The sequence below is a fragment of the Myotis daubentonii genome, chromosome 12 (assembly GCF_963259705.1).
Source record: "Myotis daubentonii chromosome 12, mMyoDau2.1, whole genome shotgun sequence".
Lineage (NCBI taxonomy): Eukaryota > Metazoa > Chordata > Mammalia > Chiroptera > Vespertilionidae > Myotis > Myotis daubentonii.
Genome location: NC_081851.1, coordinates 26939990 through 26957444, shown reverse-complemented (window position 1 = coordinate 26957444; position 17455 = coordinate 26939990). Strand labels below are relative to the sequence as shown.

General features: G+C 43.9%; 1 protein-coding gene across 1 annotated transcript in view; it reads right to left on the bottom strand.

The window, feature by feature from the left end:
* The window catches only part of SUCLG1 (succinate-CoA ligase GDP/ADP-forming subunit alpha), a 39956-nt gene extending 22763 nt beyond the window's left edge, over positions 1 to 17193 (bottom strand). The window contains exons 1-2 of the mRNA XM_059659289.1: positions 17035 to 17193; positions 4880 to 4983 (exon numbers count right to left, since the gene is read on the bottom strand). Coding sequence (XP_059515272.1) covers positions 4880 to 4983; positions 17035 to 17092 — 162 coding nt within the window. The 5' untranslated portion in view covers positions 17093 to 17193. The remainder of the gene's footprint in view (positions 1 to 4879; positions 4984 to 17034) is intronic.
* Between the last annotated feature and the right edge of the window lie 262 nt (positions 17194 to 17455).

Sequence of the window (17455 nt, the reverse complement as noted above, 5' to 3'; positions counted from 1 at the left end):
CAATCACCACCATGACTCCACAAACTTGCACACATTTCTCCTTCTCTGGTTTATTTTTCCCATAGCATTTATACTTCCTAACATATCACATAACTTACTCATGAATTTTGTTGATGTGTTTCTCTCCCCTGCAACTAAAATGTAAATTCCATGAAGGCAGTGATTTCGATCCTTTTTGCTCACTGTGAGATGGCACCTAAACCAATACATTACATACAGAAGGTTCTCAATTAAGGACTTGTTGAAAACTGTGTGGGTCTATGTGGTCATTCCACAAGGATATAAAAATGCTGACTCAACTACTCAGATTCTATTAAAGCAGTGGTTCTCAACCTTCTGGCCCTTTAAATACAGTTCCTCATGTTGTGACCCAACCATAAAATTATTTTCGTTGCTACTTCATAACCGTAATGTTGCTACTGTTATGAATCGTAATGTAAATATCTGATATGCAGGATGGTCTTAGGCGACCCCTGTGAAAGGGTCATTAGACCGCCAAAGGGGTCGCGACCCACAGGTTGAGAACCGCTGTATTAACAGACTAAAAATTAGGGCCTTAAACATTAGGACATTTCCTAATTCAACTACTCCATTTTTCAAACTAGGAAGCTTAGGCCCTAGCAAGTGAATTGACTTGTCTCAAGTCAGTGATGGAATTTTGGAAAGAACCACAGCTCTCTCTTTAAAGCAGCGCTATTCGAAGTATACAGACTCCTTCTGGTCTGCAGTGACATAAACACACACACACACACACACACACACACACACACACACAAACACACGAAAATGACAAGAATGGAAGTCAGGAAGAAAGGAAAAGATCTAATAAAAAATACAAAAAGGAGAACATTTGCAAATTTTTACAGCAATATACTGCTGCGGTTTTTCTTGTATTTTGCAAAGGTATTAACCTACATTAGAATGGCAAGTAAAAACAAACGGAAACTGGATTTTCATTCCTAATGTAGTGCTAAACAGCAGCAACATTTCCTGTTAGTAAGCTGATTTTCCTTAGTTTTCCCATTATTGTTAGCCAGTGCACAGTTAAGAACTGGAATATTTTTAGCAGCCATCTAAGTCAGTATAAGAAATTCCATTGGAAACCTGCACTGTTGGAATCCACTCTGAAATAAAAAAGAGCTAATAAGACAAAATGCAGATTTCCTATGAAGACAAGCTCTGTATTTCAGACCTCATCATTACCTATAATATTGGAATCTTAACCAAGAAATCTAACTAAAGGAGAAACAATGTAATTGCAGGTCACCAACCTTAGATTTCAATATTTGGGCAAACTATCACCTAATTAGAGACAGTTCCAAATAGTCCTTACACCATGGATAATGGTTCTTAAGAAAATAGGCCAGAGGTTAAATGTCATAAGATCATATAAAGTTTAGCAAACAGAAAACAAAATTATATGTAATAAACATATGTGGGGAATTGGGGTTAATCAAACATTTAGTTATATGCTAACAAAATTAATAATAATCAAAAAGAGACTGCATTTGGCTTTCATTGGCAGGGTATGCAACCTAACATGTACTTCGATTCTTAGATGAGCATCAGCTTTGTTTAGAATGTAGGAGTGATACTCATAAAATATATGGCTATGAGAATAAAAAAGTCAGTTTCACCTATAAAGAAAATTCCAAGGTTTTATAGGTGTTTCTTTTTGTTAGTAGTGGCTTTTTTTTTTTTTAAGATAGTAGAGAAAGAAAAAACAAAAGTCCACTGCAATTCATATTTTTGTGCCCAGTTATTTCAAAAACAAGTCAAAAAGCAAAGGGACAGTTTATATAAAACAACCTTCAAACCAAATTCTTTTTCCTAAAAAAAAAAAAAAAAAAGAACCATATAATTTTAAGTAATTTCTAAGTACTTTAAAAATAAAAGTTACAGAAATTTAATATTTAGGTGGCATCCTCTATCTAGATCAGGGGTTGCTAAACTATGGCCTGAGGACATTGGCCTTAAATTAAGTTGTACTGACATACAACTATGCCTATTCACTGACAATTGTCTATGGTGGCTTTTGCTGTTACAATGCCACTGAGTGGCTGTAACAGAGCCAGCATGGCCCACCAAGCCTAACACGTTAACAACCTGGGCCTTTACAGAATAAGCTTGCCAACTCCTACTCTAGATTACCAAAATGTTGCAGCATGGGCATGACAATTTTTTTAATTACAGAAAAATCAATAGCATTTAAATTACAAAAAAAAAAATCATTATCTGCTCTTATCTTGTCATTTCTCCTTTAGTGATAAAGGGATACTTTGAGTTAAGACACAATCATCTAATTGATTTGGTAGTATGCCCTCATTAAAGAAAAATCTGTGCATCTACTATGGTGCAACTACAAATTTGTACAAATGTTTTAAAGGGCAACTTAACAGTAGCTGTTGACATTTTTAATACATAGAAACTTTGACACCCATAATTACTTTTGAGAATATATTTTATAGACATACTAGTGGCCCGGTGCATGGATTCATGCACATTGAAAGGAAATTAATTAGAAGAAAGATTCATGCAGTAATTATGTTACTGCAAAAAATTACATGTCAAAATAGTATACAGAATATAGTATTATAAAATTAAAATACAAAATATTTTAATATCGCTATTTGCCCTTTATAATAGAAGTGTCAGAGATGAAAGAAAATTAGTAAAATGTATATGAAAATAATATATAGATTAATAAACAATAACATGATATAAAAACAACAAAGACGATATAAAAATAACAAAAACATGATATAAAAACATTGATAAAAACAATGATTGATAAATTGATTAATAAACAACATGATATAATAACAAAGACATGATATAAAAACAACAAAAACATGATATAAAAACAACATTGATAAAAACAATGATAAATTGATTAAACTTATTATAATATCTCCCTGTACACCACATTAAGAGTAAAAACACTTTCAGAGTGCTTGACTAATTTCCCCTGTGATGAACTATTTACAACTTTTACTTTAACATCACATACTCTTCAAACTCGAGAGAAAGCAACATATAACTGACCATGACCATGTCCGAAAAGAAGTTCAGGTAGGAATATTCCTACTCTAACTAGAGTTTGTCCTTGTGAGTTATTAATAGTCATCGCAAATGCTGGCATCACGGGAAATTGCCTTCGAATTAATTTAAATGGAAGGCCAGTGTCAGATGGGGACAAATCAATTCTTGGCATCAGAACAACCTCTCCTTCTGCAGATCCTGTTAATACTTCAGCTTTGATTATGTTAGGTCACAATCTTTTGATAATAAATCTAGTACCATTACAAAGACTCCATTTACCATTAAGATTTCTCAGTAGCATGATGATTGCACCCACTTTCAATTTTAATTTATGACACAGCATTCCCGAAGGAGTAATATTATTAAGAAATTCGATGGGAAATTTTTCCTTTTTGGCATCATCCATTGAATCAATGGAACTATCACTCAAATAAGTGTGAAAATCCCTTTGAACATTTTCCATTTTCCATACATGGACTATGGATTTTGTATTCCACATGGTCCATGTACCATATTTGATTTTACAATTTGAAAAAGTTGAGGACACTGGTCTTCATCTGGAATTTCTGCCTTAACTATACGGTCAATATCATCTTCCATTCATAATTTGGATTCACTGTCTAATATCAATAGAATGTGAGAGTGAAGTGAGGTAGTCCGCGTTTCTGAAATTCGATGGCATGAATATTAGCTATTATTTTGCCAAATAAATCAAATTTACATATATCATTTAAAAGAGCATTCAGCTTAAGATTAAAAACCCTGGTACGTTGTGCCAATAGTTGGTCTTCAGATACATTCTGGCGTCACATGCAACTGGGCCAGCGAGAGCTTTATATGTATCACACATCCGCGAGTCAATGTTTATTTTTAAATTGCCAGTGTGTGTCATATGTACCGGCCAGTTGGTCAGTCAGTCAAATGGTCAGATGGATGGTAGGTCACTTAGCTTTTTATATATAGAGATATTTGTAGGATCTATATTATACACTGTATAATGTGTTTTAAGATATGTATGTATTATATATATATATATATACAATATTGTATGTATTGTAGAATAAGCTCTGTAGAATGCACATTATATAAATATACATATGAGCAAGAAAAATATCTGGAAGGACACATTCAACTTGTTAACAGAAGGAATTCCAGGAGCGAAGAATAGTGGAAAGAGGGAAAGGAGATTCTTATGTTGCATTTTATTATGGAGTCATAGTGCAGATATATTTAAACTTATGCAAATTCTATAATGTAGGCAGGGGACAGGGAGAGAGAATAAATATAAGTGAATGAGAACAAATTAAAACGCTTCCAGCAATTCTTCCTGTTAGTCTCCTCCAAGACCATTGCACAGAGAGAGCATAAGATGGGAGAAGTCAGTGTGCTGCTACCTCAGCCTGTCTCAGACCCCAGGAGCCTCTCTGGGCTGGCACGTTTCCCCACACTGACTACAGAGCTATGTTTGACTGCGTATCATTTTTGTACAAGACTTAAACACAAGCCGCCTACTTTACCTACTGCCTAATTAAGGAAATTGTGATCTGTCCTAGTGCTGGAGGAAAACCAGTAGTGTTACACTTGCTGAAGGAGAACATGTGGGTTTCCAACATAATATAATCCCAGGAGGAATTTTCAAGGAAAGTTTAAATATAATTTTCATCTTAAAGGCTGAGTATAACGAACTTCCTCCTAAGATACAACTCCACTGCTGTACTGTGTTCCTTTTCTGCAACAATCATGCATTATAACTTTTGTTGTATTAAAAACATAGAAAATCATGAAAAATGTTTTGCATCTATAGCATACATCTTTTTTAAAAAATCTTGAAACATACCTGCTTACCAGTGAAACCCTGACAAATAACCTTTGTATTTTTATCAACGTAGAGATGTTTCCGGGAAGCTACATAGGCACAATGCCGAATTCCATTCTGTTGCACTGAAAAGTAAAGCAAATATGATACATTATAATTTTTCCAAACTTCTGGATCATCAATTGAACTTGGTGACAAAAAAAAGACGCTGTTCTGTTTTCCAGAATACCCCTTTACTGAGAACCTCTATCTTACAGCTTTTTCTGAGCTGACAAAGAAAAGCTCAAGTTTATAACTTTCAATCCTCAAAAAGAAACAGGCTGAAAGACGAATGGCTCAAACTCAATCCAGGGACTGAAATCCAGGTGTCTCTCCCACTAATGTTTGCTGTACAGCCACATGTTTCCCCAGGGGACCCAACCCCGTTAAGCCCAAATTCTATAAACAGCAGGTGAGAGAAGAGTAAAACTTTGTCAGAACTCTGTATCTCATTCCCCAATAATAATACTAACATTAAATATTAACATCAAATGCTAAGTCTTAGAATAAAACTTATCTAAAATAGAATCCGATGTTAAGTCATAGAATTAAACATCTAAAATAATCCAGTTACTTCATTTAAACTCTTCAAATATAACACTCAAGACCTTATATATAAAAAAAATAGAGAAAATATAATAGGAAAAGTAGATGTGGGAGAAACATTTTTAAAAAGTTATTTTCAGCAACCTATCTATCTCAACAAAAACTGAGAAACCTATGTAGTTACTAAAGCCAACCCCCCATATTTCAAAAACCAACAGAAAGTAGAGATCAGATGAATTAAAATTGTGGGCTCCTTCTGACTACCTTTAAACCCCCATTAGAGCCCCAAACTACTGTGTCCGTGGCCCATCCATGGTCCTTTCAAAGTGCTTGGCTGTCCACCTATAACTGAGGTAGTCCAGAAAAGCTGGCTCCAGAAAAGCACATCTTATCACGCCAGGCTCCACGCCAGGCTTTTCGTCTTGAATCACTGCCTCATAGCTCTCCTAGATCTTCGGGCCGTAGGTTCCATAACTTATCTGCTTCTGGCCCTCTGAGCACCCCCTGGGTCATCTCAACTCACATGCTGAGCACAGCTTCTAATACTTTGAATTCTGGAGTCCCATCGACCTCCAGGAGAGAGACAGGCCCATGTCTCCCTACCAACGGGGAAAGGAGTCCTCTGTGTGCACACAGACCTGCTGGGTGACAAACAGCTGCATTCTTGAAGTAGATTATGCTGAGCAAAGGGCCATGAGGGAGCACTGAGGGTCAAGTCCTGGCACACTGGGCACAGCCAAGCAGCTGAACCTGGGCCAGTAGACTCTGCAAGAGGAATCTGTGGCCTAAGAACCCACCCTAGCCAGCGCTGTCACTCAAGACCCATTCTGGTCCTTAGCTGCCAATTCTCCTAGCTGGATACCACAATCCTTATGAAAGAGCTGCACCCTTTCCTCCCCGGCTGCTATTCCTGGCAGAATCCGCTCCAGCAGCCCCCCAGCTCCCCATTCCCAGAATCTCCAATAAATAGTCCATCTTTCTGGAATTTTCAGGCAGGAAAGTAGATTTGATTAACGAGCAAATGATAAAATCAGAATACCTGGAGCCCATCCTTGCTAAAAGGAGATGCTTGCTTTTTGAAGGTAAAGTCTTGTCCTACACATGTTCTCTTATACCCACTCACTTAGGAAAGGAGACATCAGACAGTTAATGTCTTCTGTTACAGGGGAGGATAATGTTTGCCCCCTCTCATCCTGAGAAAAGATAGGTCTACCTCTGTACATAAACATGACCTCAATACCAGAACAACTAAGACTACTACCTTCTCTTACTCCATCTCCTACTCCGGACCTTCTAGATATACTCTATGGAGCTCAAGCTTCATAACACCACATGGCTGGTGCTCCTAAAAACTGCTTTGAAAGTGTGAGGAATAGCAGCTCCCCTTCCAGTTTCCTAGCCCTTTGTTATTGCTCAGCCTGTGCAATGACCCTGCTATTCATTTATTTAATCAATATTTGGGGAGAACCTATGCCAAGCCACAATTCTGAGTATCAAGAAATAAGCGCCGAGTAAGAGAATCTGGGCCAGGGGTGGGCAAACTTTTTGACTCGAGGGCCACAGTGGGTTCTTAAACTGGACCGGAGGGCCGGAACAAAAGCATGGATGGAGTGTTTGTGTGAACTAATATAAATTCAAAGTAAACATCATTACATAAAAGGGTACGGTCTCTTTTTTCAATAGTTTTATTCATTTCAAACGGGCCGGATCCGGCCAGCGGGCCATAGTTTGCCCACGGCTGATCTGGGCCCTCAAAAACCCCACAATCCATCTGAACTGACATAAAGTGGGCCACAACCACACAGTGTGGAAAGCACTGTTGTAGGCCTTGGGGAGTTGGGGTAAATCTCCTATCCCAAGTAAATGTGTAAGGGGAGAGCAGAAGTCGGGAGACGCAGGGATACAGAGGGTAGGATTAGGAATGGATTCCTCATTGGGGCTACCTCCAAACTGAGCCCTGGGCTGCCAGCAATTCATTCCTAAAATCTGACACTTGACCTCCCACTTTCTTAAAAAAAGTGGTTTGTGTTCCTGGCCATGGCTATAATCCCTCAGGAACTAAAAACTCTCTTCACCTCTGCCCTAGTCCTGGCCCATGTATGCCCTATGTTCTAGAGCATATAATAGACGCAAATATTAGTACCCTATGTTATCTGCCGGGTACTAGGGATTCAGGGCCCCATGCCATCCAAACTGATACCTGCACCGTAGGGATAAACCAGTCACAAGAGGTCCTAGGTAAGGAATCACTGCTCTAGAATATGTAGATCAACTGAATGAGAAATGACAGCAATCAAAGTGGCCTCTGAACCCCAGAAAAAAACCTTGAGGTGCCCCAGCAGCCACAATGGTGATTCTACAATCACCATTAGGGTGTTCTAACCTAATGAAATTCTTAGTATACTAGATAACATATAATACTAATGCCACACATTGTATGAGGATGGGCGTGTAAATTTTGTTACTTTCTTTACTACATTATATCTAAGTAGAATTAATTTCTGTTTAAATTTATTTTTAGATTATTTCAAGTACCATCTAAATATTTTTAGAACTTCTCACTGTAAATCCCTGAGTGCAAGAACCATGTCTTATACACCATGGTAAGTGCAGGTGCACAGAAAATCTTTGAATTTTAGGACAAGAGGCAGGGTCTGCAAAAGAAACACTATATCAAGCAAAATGTCTTAAGTTCCACCTCTTTCTGTGTGATTTGAAAAATATATAAAGATTGGAGGTTTCCCTAAAATCTGTAGGTTACACAGAAGTCCAGCCCTCAATACTACTAGCTGTCCTCAACACTGTATCAATCTAGTACAAATTCCATGCTAACCTTTTTCTTTTCTTTTTCTTTAACAAATGAAATCCAGGAGCAGTCATGTGATACTGAAGAAAAGAAAGAGCTCAGAGCAAAACATACCACAAGCAGAGTGAAGGCAATGACAGACCAGGAGAATGTTTTCATAACATGTTAACAGACAAGAAATTAACCTTAGCAACATGAAACACCAACAAGAAGAGACCAAAAGCCTGACAGAACAATGAATAAAGGCCACAAACAAGAAAGACAACGGAAGGCAGAAAAATGGTAAATCAAACATGAGGAGACACTGACTTTACTAATATTAAGAAAATGAGCATTTTTAACTAAACACCAGGGCGGCAGGAAGGCCTGAGGCCGGCCGCCAGGAAGAATTTCCCAGTGGTGAAGGCTGTAGCTGCCGCACCTTGGGCCCCCTCCGGGGAATGTGGCGGAGTCGCCTTCTCTTCAGGTTCTTACAAACTGGCCAGCCTAACCTTGGGACTGAGTCCCAGGAGCAGCTGAGAACACAGTCCCAGGAATCAGACAGACTGAGTGTGTGCTCAGCTGCTCACCAGCCGTGTGATCTGGGGGAAGTCTTCTGATCTCCCTTCGCATCAGTCTTCCCATCTGTAAATGGAGTAACAGCTGCCCACGAGGATGCTGTGATGGTGATATGAGATGATGTCTATAACTGGGTAGCAAAATGACTCGTGTACTCCCAAAATTGGGTTCACATCCGATGTGAGCACAGATGTAAATAATCTTCTAAAGAGAGCATATATAATTCACATTTTAAAATAAGTCCAACCAGAATGTTTTATACATGTCTTCATGCATATTCTATGTTTGTATGTAAATATACTAATCCATGTCTATATATAACGTGTATGTGCACACACGTGTAAACTTTTAACATATGAAACATTTTAAAGGTGCAGCCGCACTGTAAAAATAATGATAATATGATGTACCTCCTGTGCAATTTGGAAATTAAATGAATTCATAATATGTAGAGCACGTAACATAATGCCTAAGGAAGAGCAAATGCTATTTCACTATTAGCTATTTATTATCATTTTTATTACTAATGCAGAATGAGAAGGCCAAACTGCTCTGAGGTGTTCATTGTGCTAGGTTATTTGCCAGGTACTAGGGATTCAGGGCAGAACAAGATGGATGGACTCAGGCCCTGCCCACATGGAGTCTGTACAAAAGCTAAACATTAAACTGAGAAACACAAAACTACAAAAGTGCAAAATGTAACAAAGGCGATGAAGGAAAGGCACTGAGAAATGGGAGAGAGATGTGCTCGCAACAGGGGTTGCAAATCTGTACCAGTCAGCCACCAGCTAAGTCCTCTTCCACATAGAGAGCAACCACATCCTTTACAAGATGCAGTAGGATTAATGAAGCTACGGCCAAAGAGCACCTGCCCAGATTTGACTCAAACCACATTACCATGTTCCTAACCATCACCTGAGACTCTGTTCAGGAAAATACTCCTCCTTCAGTTCACCTCTCAAACTGTGTCCTTGTTACTCATTTATTCATGCGCATACTCATGATTTTAACAAATGTACACTTATTAGGAATACTAGAAGCCCGATGCACGAAATTCGTGCAAGGGGCTTGGCCCTCACAGCCCTGGCTTCGTCCCGAAGATCGTCCGGAAAAACATCCGAGAGGACATCGTTCAGCTGTCCAGCCTAATTAGCATATTATGCTTTTATTATACTAGAGGCCTGGTGCACAAAAATATGTGCACACGGGGGGGGGGGGGGGGTCCCTCAGCCCGGCCTATACCCTCTTGCAGTCTGGGACCCCTTGGAGGATGTCCACCTGCTGGCTTAGGCCCGTCTCCTGGGGGATCGGGCCCAAGCTGGCAGTCAGACATCACTCTGGCAGCCCGGCAGCCCTTGGGGGATGTCCACTTGCCAGTGGGGAGCAGACCTAAGCTGCAGTCGGACATCCTTAGGGCTGTTGAGGAGGCAGGAGAGGCTCCTACCACCACCGCTGTACTGGCACCGTCAGCCTGGCTTGTGGCTGAGCAGAACTCCCCCTGTGGGAGTGCATTGACCACCAGGGGGCAGCTCCCTGGTGGTCAGTGTGTGTCATAGTGACCAATCATTCCCAGTCGTTCTGCTGTTAGGGTCAGTTTGTATATTACCCTTTTACTATATAGGATAGAGGCCTGGTGCATGGGTGGGGGCCGGCTGGTTTGCCCTGAAGAGTGTCCCGGATCAGGGTGGGGGGTCCCGCTGGGGTGCCTGGCCAGCCTGGATGAGGGGATGATGGCTGTTTGCACCTGGTCACACACCCTTCAGGGTGGGGGTCCCCACTGGGGTCCCTGGCCAGCCTGGGTGAGGGGCTGATGGCTGTTTTCAGGCTGGCCACACCCCCTTTAGGGTGGGGAGTCCCCACGGGGGTGCCTGGCCAGTCTGGGTAAGAGGCTGAGGGCCATTTTCAGGCTGGCCAAGTCTCCTGGCGACGGGAGTTCCCAGCCTCTCCTTTTCTTCTTCTTCTTTTTTTTTAATTCTGGGATTTATTTACCTTCTATAATTGAAACTTTGTAGCCTTGAGAGGAGCTCAGAGCTGGCCAGGGAGGGGCGGGGGAAGCCTCCTGCTCCCTCCAGCTCCGTGGCCAGGGCCAGCTGAAAGCAAGTATCTGGGGTTTATTTACCTTCTATAATTGAAACTTTGTTGCTTTGAGTGGAGCTCAGCGCCCACCTCGGCAGGCAGGAAGCTTGGCTTCCTCCATCATTGGGGCAACCAAGCCTCCTGCTTCCTCCAGCTCCGTGGCTGCTGGCCACCATCTTGGTTGGGTTAATTTGCATATAGTTGCTCTGATTGGCTGGTGGGTGTGGCTTACGGCATAGGGAAGGTACGGTCAATTTTCATGTTTATCTTTTATTAGTGTAGATATTATGCTTATTTATTGCATATGTATTACATATGTATAATATATATTACAATACAGCTATCATGCTCCCTACCCATAGAACAGGGGTGGGGAATGTCCAGCCTGTAGGCTGTATAAGGCTCATGAAATCATTTGGTCTGGCCCTGCCAAGGCATTAGGGGTGATTTAATTAAATGTTTGACCAAATATAGCAGACTAAGTTTTAAGGTGATAATTTTGTATGGCCTGCAAATGATGTTATAAGTATCCAAATGGCCCCTGACATAAAAAATGTTCCCCACACCTGCCATAGAACCTTAAAACATAGCAGAGTAGCTCAGCAGCCACTAACAAACCTCAAATAATCCACTATTCAAATTCAAAATTATATACTCATTTAATAGTTACTTACAAATCAAGCTTAGCTGTAAGTACCTTATCTCATCAAATCTAAAACACCACTGCATTTTAAGAAACATTATTAAGTACTAGAAAGAAAAATGCTGCCAATCCTATCTAATAAAAGAGAAACATGGTAATTAGCGTACGACCGCTACCCTTCCCATTGGCTAATCAGGGCTATATGCAAATTAACTGCCAGCCAAGATGGCGGCCGGCAGCCAGGCAGCTTAAAGCGAACATGAGGCTTGCTTGCTTCAGTGACGGAGGACTCCAATGTTCCCTGCCTGCCACTGCAGGCCTCTGAGCTGCAACTCTAAGCAACTATGTTACAAATATAGAAGCTAAACAAAACCCCAGAAACCTGCTTTAGTCCCCAGGGCTTCAGCCAGCAGGATTGCAACATTGTTTCAAATACAGAAGGTAAACAAAGGCCAGAAACCTGCTTTCAGCAGTGGAGGCCTAAGAGCTGGAGCCAAGCCTCAAAGCTAAAGCTGGCCCAGAATTAAAAAAAGAAAAAGAAAAAAAGGAGCAGTTGGGAGCTTCAGTCACCCGCCAGCCTGAAAACAGCCCAAAGCCCCTCACCCAGACTGGCCAGGCACCCCAGTGGGGACCCCCACCCTGAAGGGTGTGTGACCAGCTGCAAACAGCCATCATCCCCTCATCTAGGCTGGCCAGGCACCCCACTGGGGACCCTCACCCTGATCCAGGACACCCTTCAGGGCAAACCAGCCAGCCCCACCCATGCACCAGGCCTCTATTCTATATAGTAAAAGGGTAATATGCCTCCCAGCACTGGGATCAGCGGAGCCGAGAGGCCTCCCGGCACCAGGATCAGTGTGACGGGGGCAGCGCCCAAACCCCCTGATCGCCCTGCGGCTCTGTGTGTGACACAGGCGGGGCCACAACCTCCCTATCCGCCCTGCTCTGTTCGTGACAGGGGAAGGCGCCTCAACCCCCTGATCAGCCCTGCTCTCTGCCTGATAGGGGGGAGCTCCCCAACCCCCTGATCGTCCTGCGGCTCTGTGTGTGACAGGGTGCGGCGCCCCAACCCCCTGATCAGCCCTGCTCTGTGTGTGACAGGGGGCAGCGCCCCAACCCCCTGATCGGCCCTGTTCTGTGTGTGAGGGGGTAGAGCCATAACCTCCCCATCAGCCCTGTCCTGAGTGTGAGAGTGGCGGAGCCCCAACCCCCACCCCATGGGCCCTGCTCTGTGTGTGATGGGGTAGAGCCATAACCTCCCCACCGGCCCTGCCCTGAGTGTGTAGGGTGCGGCGCCCCAACCCCCTGATCCGCCCTGCTCTGAGTGACAGGGGGTGGTGCCCAAACTCCCCTATGGGCCCTACTCTGTGAGTGACAGGGGGGAGCTCCCCAACCCCCTGATGGGCCCTGCTCTGTGCGTGACAGGGTACGGAGCCCCAACCCCCCTGATGGGCCCTGCTCTGTGCGTGACAGGGGGCAGCGCCCCACCCCCCTGATTGGCCCTGCTCTGTGCCTGACAGGGTATGGAGCCCCAACCCCCCTGACGGGCCCTGCTCTGTGCGTGACAGGGGGTGGTGCCGCAACCTCCTCATCGACCCTGCCTTGAGTGTGACAGGGGGCGGTGCCCCAACCCCCCAATAGGCCCTACTCTGAGTGTGACTGAGGGTGGCATCGCAACCTCCCAATCTGCCCTGCTCTGCGCATGACAGGGGGTGGCGCCCCAACTCCCCAATCGGCCCTGCTCCTAGCCCGACCAGGGGCTCCACCTAGGGATTGGGCCTGCCCGCTGCCACCAGGGAGCAGGCCTAAGCCAGCAGGTCGTTATATCCCGAGGGGTCCCAGACTGCGAGAGGGCACAGGCCGGGCTGAGGGACCCCCCCCCCCACCCCCCCTGCCGAGTGCACAAATTTTTGTGCACCGGGCCTCTAGTTTATTATAAGAATCCATCAATGATAAAATACAACCCAATTTTAAAAATGTTATAATCTTAAAAAATTAAAAATGTGGGTCTACAACAATGAAATGCCTGTCTTTTGGTGACATGAAAGTCTTCCCCTATACTTACAGAAATTACTTTGCACATCCCCAATTATGTTGTATGCAAGAACAAGCTTGATGTGAGAAAACTCGCACTTACATCAAGGCCATCATGCAGTTTTGAAATAAAGAGTTGGTTTTTAGATGCAATAGCAACAGATACTAGAATCTGAAACATCACTGTTGAGGGTCTCCTTTCCCAACTACACCTCTAAATGTTTCTCTGATTCCAAAACCAGGTCCATACAACTTGGTAAACACATGGGAAAGGCAGGGCAAAATAAATAAATAAATAAATAAATAAATACTTCACAAAAGGAGGCTTAGCCTGGCTGGTGTGGCTCCATTGGTTGGCGTGTCATCCAGTGCACAGAAAGGTCACAGGTTCAATTGATTTCTAGTCAGGGCACACACTCAGATTACAGGTTCCATGCCTGGTCAGGTTGTTTGCAGGAAGCAACTGATTGGTGTTTCTCTCTCTCTCCCCCTCCCTCTCTCTCTCTCTCTTACAGTATCACACAGCACAGCATGTATTAGTGGAAAGGACACTGCAGAGTTAAATGACTGGCATTCTAGTACCTTTCTGATACTGGCTAGGAAACATACTGGGTTTATTTCCTCATTTGCCAAACAAAGGTATGGAATTGTAAGGTTCACTTTCTCGCATTAAAACACCATAATTCTCAGGTTCAAAAATACTAGCTCATCTTCCCTATTTCTTATAAATGACCCACCTTATAGGAACTCCTGGGCTTAGGCTTAAAATGACGTTGATTGCTTTATACTTCTTGAAAAACTTTACTCAACTTCAAAGATGCTTATAAAAACCTTAAACTTTCTTCTGGAAAGCCTTCCTTATTTTTCGTTTTATTTTCTCTCCCACTTCAACTGAATTATCTCTCTTTTTTCAAAAGCTATAAAACTGGGCTTTTTCACTCAGGAATTTCTGAACATTCCAGGCTGCCCCCAACAGAACTCTGGAAGGCATCTACAAGTGTCTGGGGTTTTTTTCCTAACTCAAACCAAAATTGCAACACTTGTGACCTTCAGCACAAAATGTACCATCAATTAAAACTTCATTGAGGGAACGAAATTCCCTAGCATTTCTAGTTTTATTACTAACCTCAGAGCCCAGTTTGTGACTAACTTTTAAAAACAAAGTTTGCATGGTATTGTTGTGGGTGCTGTTTTTCTAGTGGAGGCAAAAATGGGCTTAGAAACGTGGCCTGAGAAAGAGAAGATCTAGGGGATTTAGAGATTTTCATACATTAAAAACTGTAGTCTGTAACCCCCCTAGTATAGGAGATAATTTGGTTTAAGTATTTTTTGTTGTTGTTTTTATTTTATTAATGTCAGAGAGCACACCCCCTACTGTGGATGGAGCCCTCAACCGGGATATGTGCCCTGTCAGGGAATCAAACAGGTGACCACTTGGTGCATGGGTCAATGCTCAACACTGAGCCACACCGGACAGGCAGAGATAATTTGGTTTAGATCTCAGACCCTTAATTAACAGGTTGATCACGTGACGACGGTTAACTGAAGACCACTCCAGCAACAGAAAGCTAAACTAGATGATCTCTTACGGCCTCATGGTCCTTCAAATCTAGGAAAAAAGAACTTTCAGTTCTGTGAGAGGATTTCTAACTGTTGCTAAGGGTGGATTAAGGATCCTGATCTTTTTTAGACATCCTTCCTTTCTCCTCTAGACTCTCCTCCTGCTACAGCAGGCTAGAATTTTTTAGACACTCAGAGGAGCAAAGACCCCAGGAGATAAAGATATAGGTATAACTAATTCCTTTTTTCCTTCTGCCTACAACACCTTCAACTGGCCTTTAAATTATACCATAAGAATCTCCAGAAAACTTTCCCAAAGAAACCCAATCTTTTCCTACTTGCCAATGTTATGTCAGACCTTTGTCCTCAAGTGATCTGGTAACTAAGTGTAGCTATTGCACACACATCCATCCCTATGCACTTTGAAAATGTAATCTTCTCAAAAAATGAATTGTCTCATCCGATATTCGGTACAAACAGAATTAGAAGCAAAGCCCAGGAAGATAGGACAGTACCTTACTTAATGCTGTTTCAGCCTAGGTGCTTTATATAAACTGGTTTATTTACCCTGAACAATGACCCCAGATCATCCTATATGTCACCATTTCTAGGATGCACCTTTTTAACATGTTTGAAATCAGGATGCATACGACAGCTGATGGTGTGTCACAATTTTAATCAGTGATCATTTTCCACTGTTAATGGTAGACAAAACAACGGTGCATCTTACAAATGATGATGTCTCTGATTTGCTAAAATATGTTATTATTTTCATGGGATTTGAAGCAGAAATTGAGAAACAGATTTAGAAGTGCCCGGGGTTATTACACAGACTGTAAGGGACCAGCCAGACTTCAAACCTTGATGTGGCTGATTCCAAAGTCTCTTCCTACACAATCTCCCTAAAAACACAGAGACTTTGAACACGGCCAGAATTTCCTACAGTCAGCGCTACTCAAAGGCTGGGAACCTTGGCTACTACGTTTTCAGAAACTGAGGGTTCACACCGCCTCGCGCGGACAGTGCAGATAAGCTGGTTAAGGTCCCAGCCAGCCCTAAGCTTCTAGAAGTCTTCGGGGCTATGCTGCCTCTGGGTGCAGAACCCACCTCTTTGCCGAGCCTACAATCTACATTAAGGACAATCAGACATGTAGGTCCCTTCTGTGCCAGGGACAGCCTTAGCCCCCAGTTTCCTAAGACATACTGCCCCGACCTCTAAACATGACGCTCACGCTCCCACCTCCTCATTCGGGACCACCCTGCTCCTCACTCCTCAACAGGCCTATCTGGATGCCGACCCCATCCTGCCACTCATCACCGCGGGCGGGGCAAGAGCAAGCCCCCAGGTCTGCCAGGCTCCCAGACCCGGGTCCTGGCTCAGCCACCCTAGGGCTCCCCCGCCAGCAGCCTAAGTCATGCCTCCGCCCCACACATCCAGCAAGTTCCCTGCACCCACAGGGTCCCAGCCTCCGCCCACACATCCAGCAAGTTCCCTGCACCCCACAGGGTCCCTGCTTCTACCCCACACATCCAGCAAGTTCTCTGCACCACACAGGGTCCCTGCACCCCAGAGGGTCCCTGCCTCCGCCCACACATCTAACAAGGTTCCCTGCACCCCACAGGGTCCCTGCTTCTACCCCACATATCCAGCAAGGTTCCCTGCACCCCACAGGGTCCCTGCTTCTACCCCACATATCCAGCAAGGTTCCCTGCACCCCAAAGGGTCCCTGCTTCCGCCCACATATCCAGCAAGGTTCCCTGCACCCCACAGGGTCCCCGACGTGCGGCCGGACTCTCGGGGCTCCCAGACCCTGGCCGAGTCCGGCCCCGGAGGGCCTGGAGCGGTCTGCCGGACGACACGGGCCGCCGGGCAGGAGCTCGCGGGGCTGGAGGAGAAAATCCCGCCGGACTCACAGAGGAAGGAACGCGACAGGAGGCGGGCGGCGGCGAGCCCACTGCTACCGGAGGCCATGGTCGCGGCGGCAGCGGCGGCGGCGCGGCTGCGGTCACCACCAATGACACTCGCAGGCCCCCGGGACCTGTCAGAGGCCGCGGCCTGGGCGGGAGGGGTGGCCAGAGCAGGTGCCTGAATGGATTCCCCTAGCAAGACCTCTTCACGAACACTGGAGGAGAAAAAAAAAATAAGTGTCTTAACAGAGAAGTGAACAGTAACTTGGCTCTCCTCTTGAAATGTGGGTTTGAGTCAACATTAATTACTACGGCAGTTTAGGAAAAACCCTACGTGAGGCTGGTCGGCGCGTGGCATTGTGGGGAATGTAGTCTTTTGAGAGCGGCGACTCTTGTAGTTTAAGCGGGACAGGTGGGAAGGAAGCCA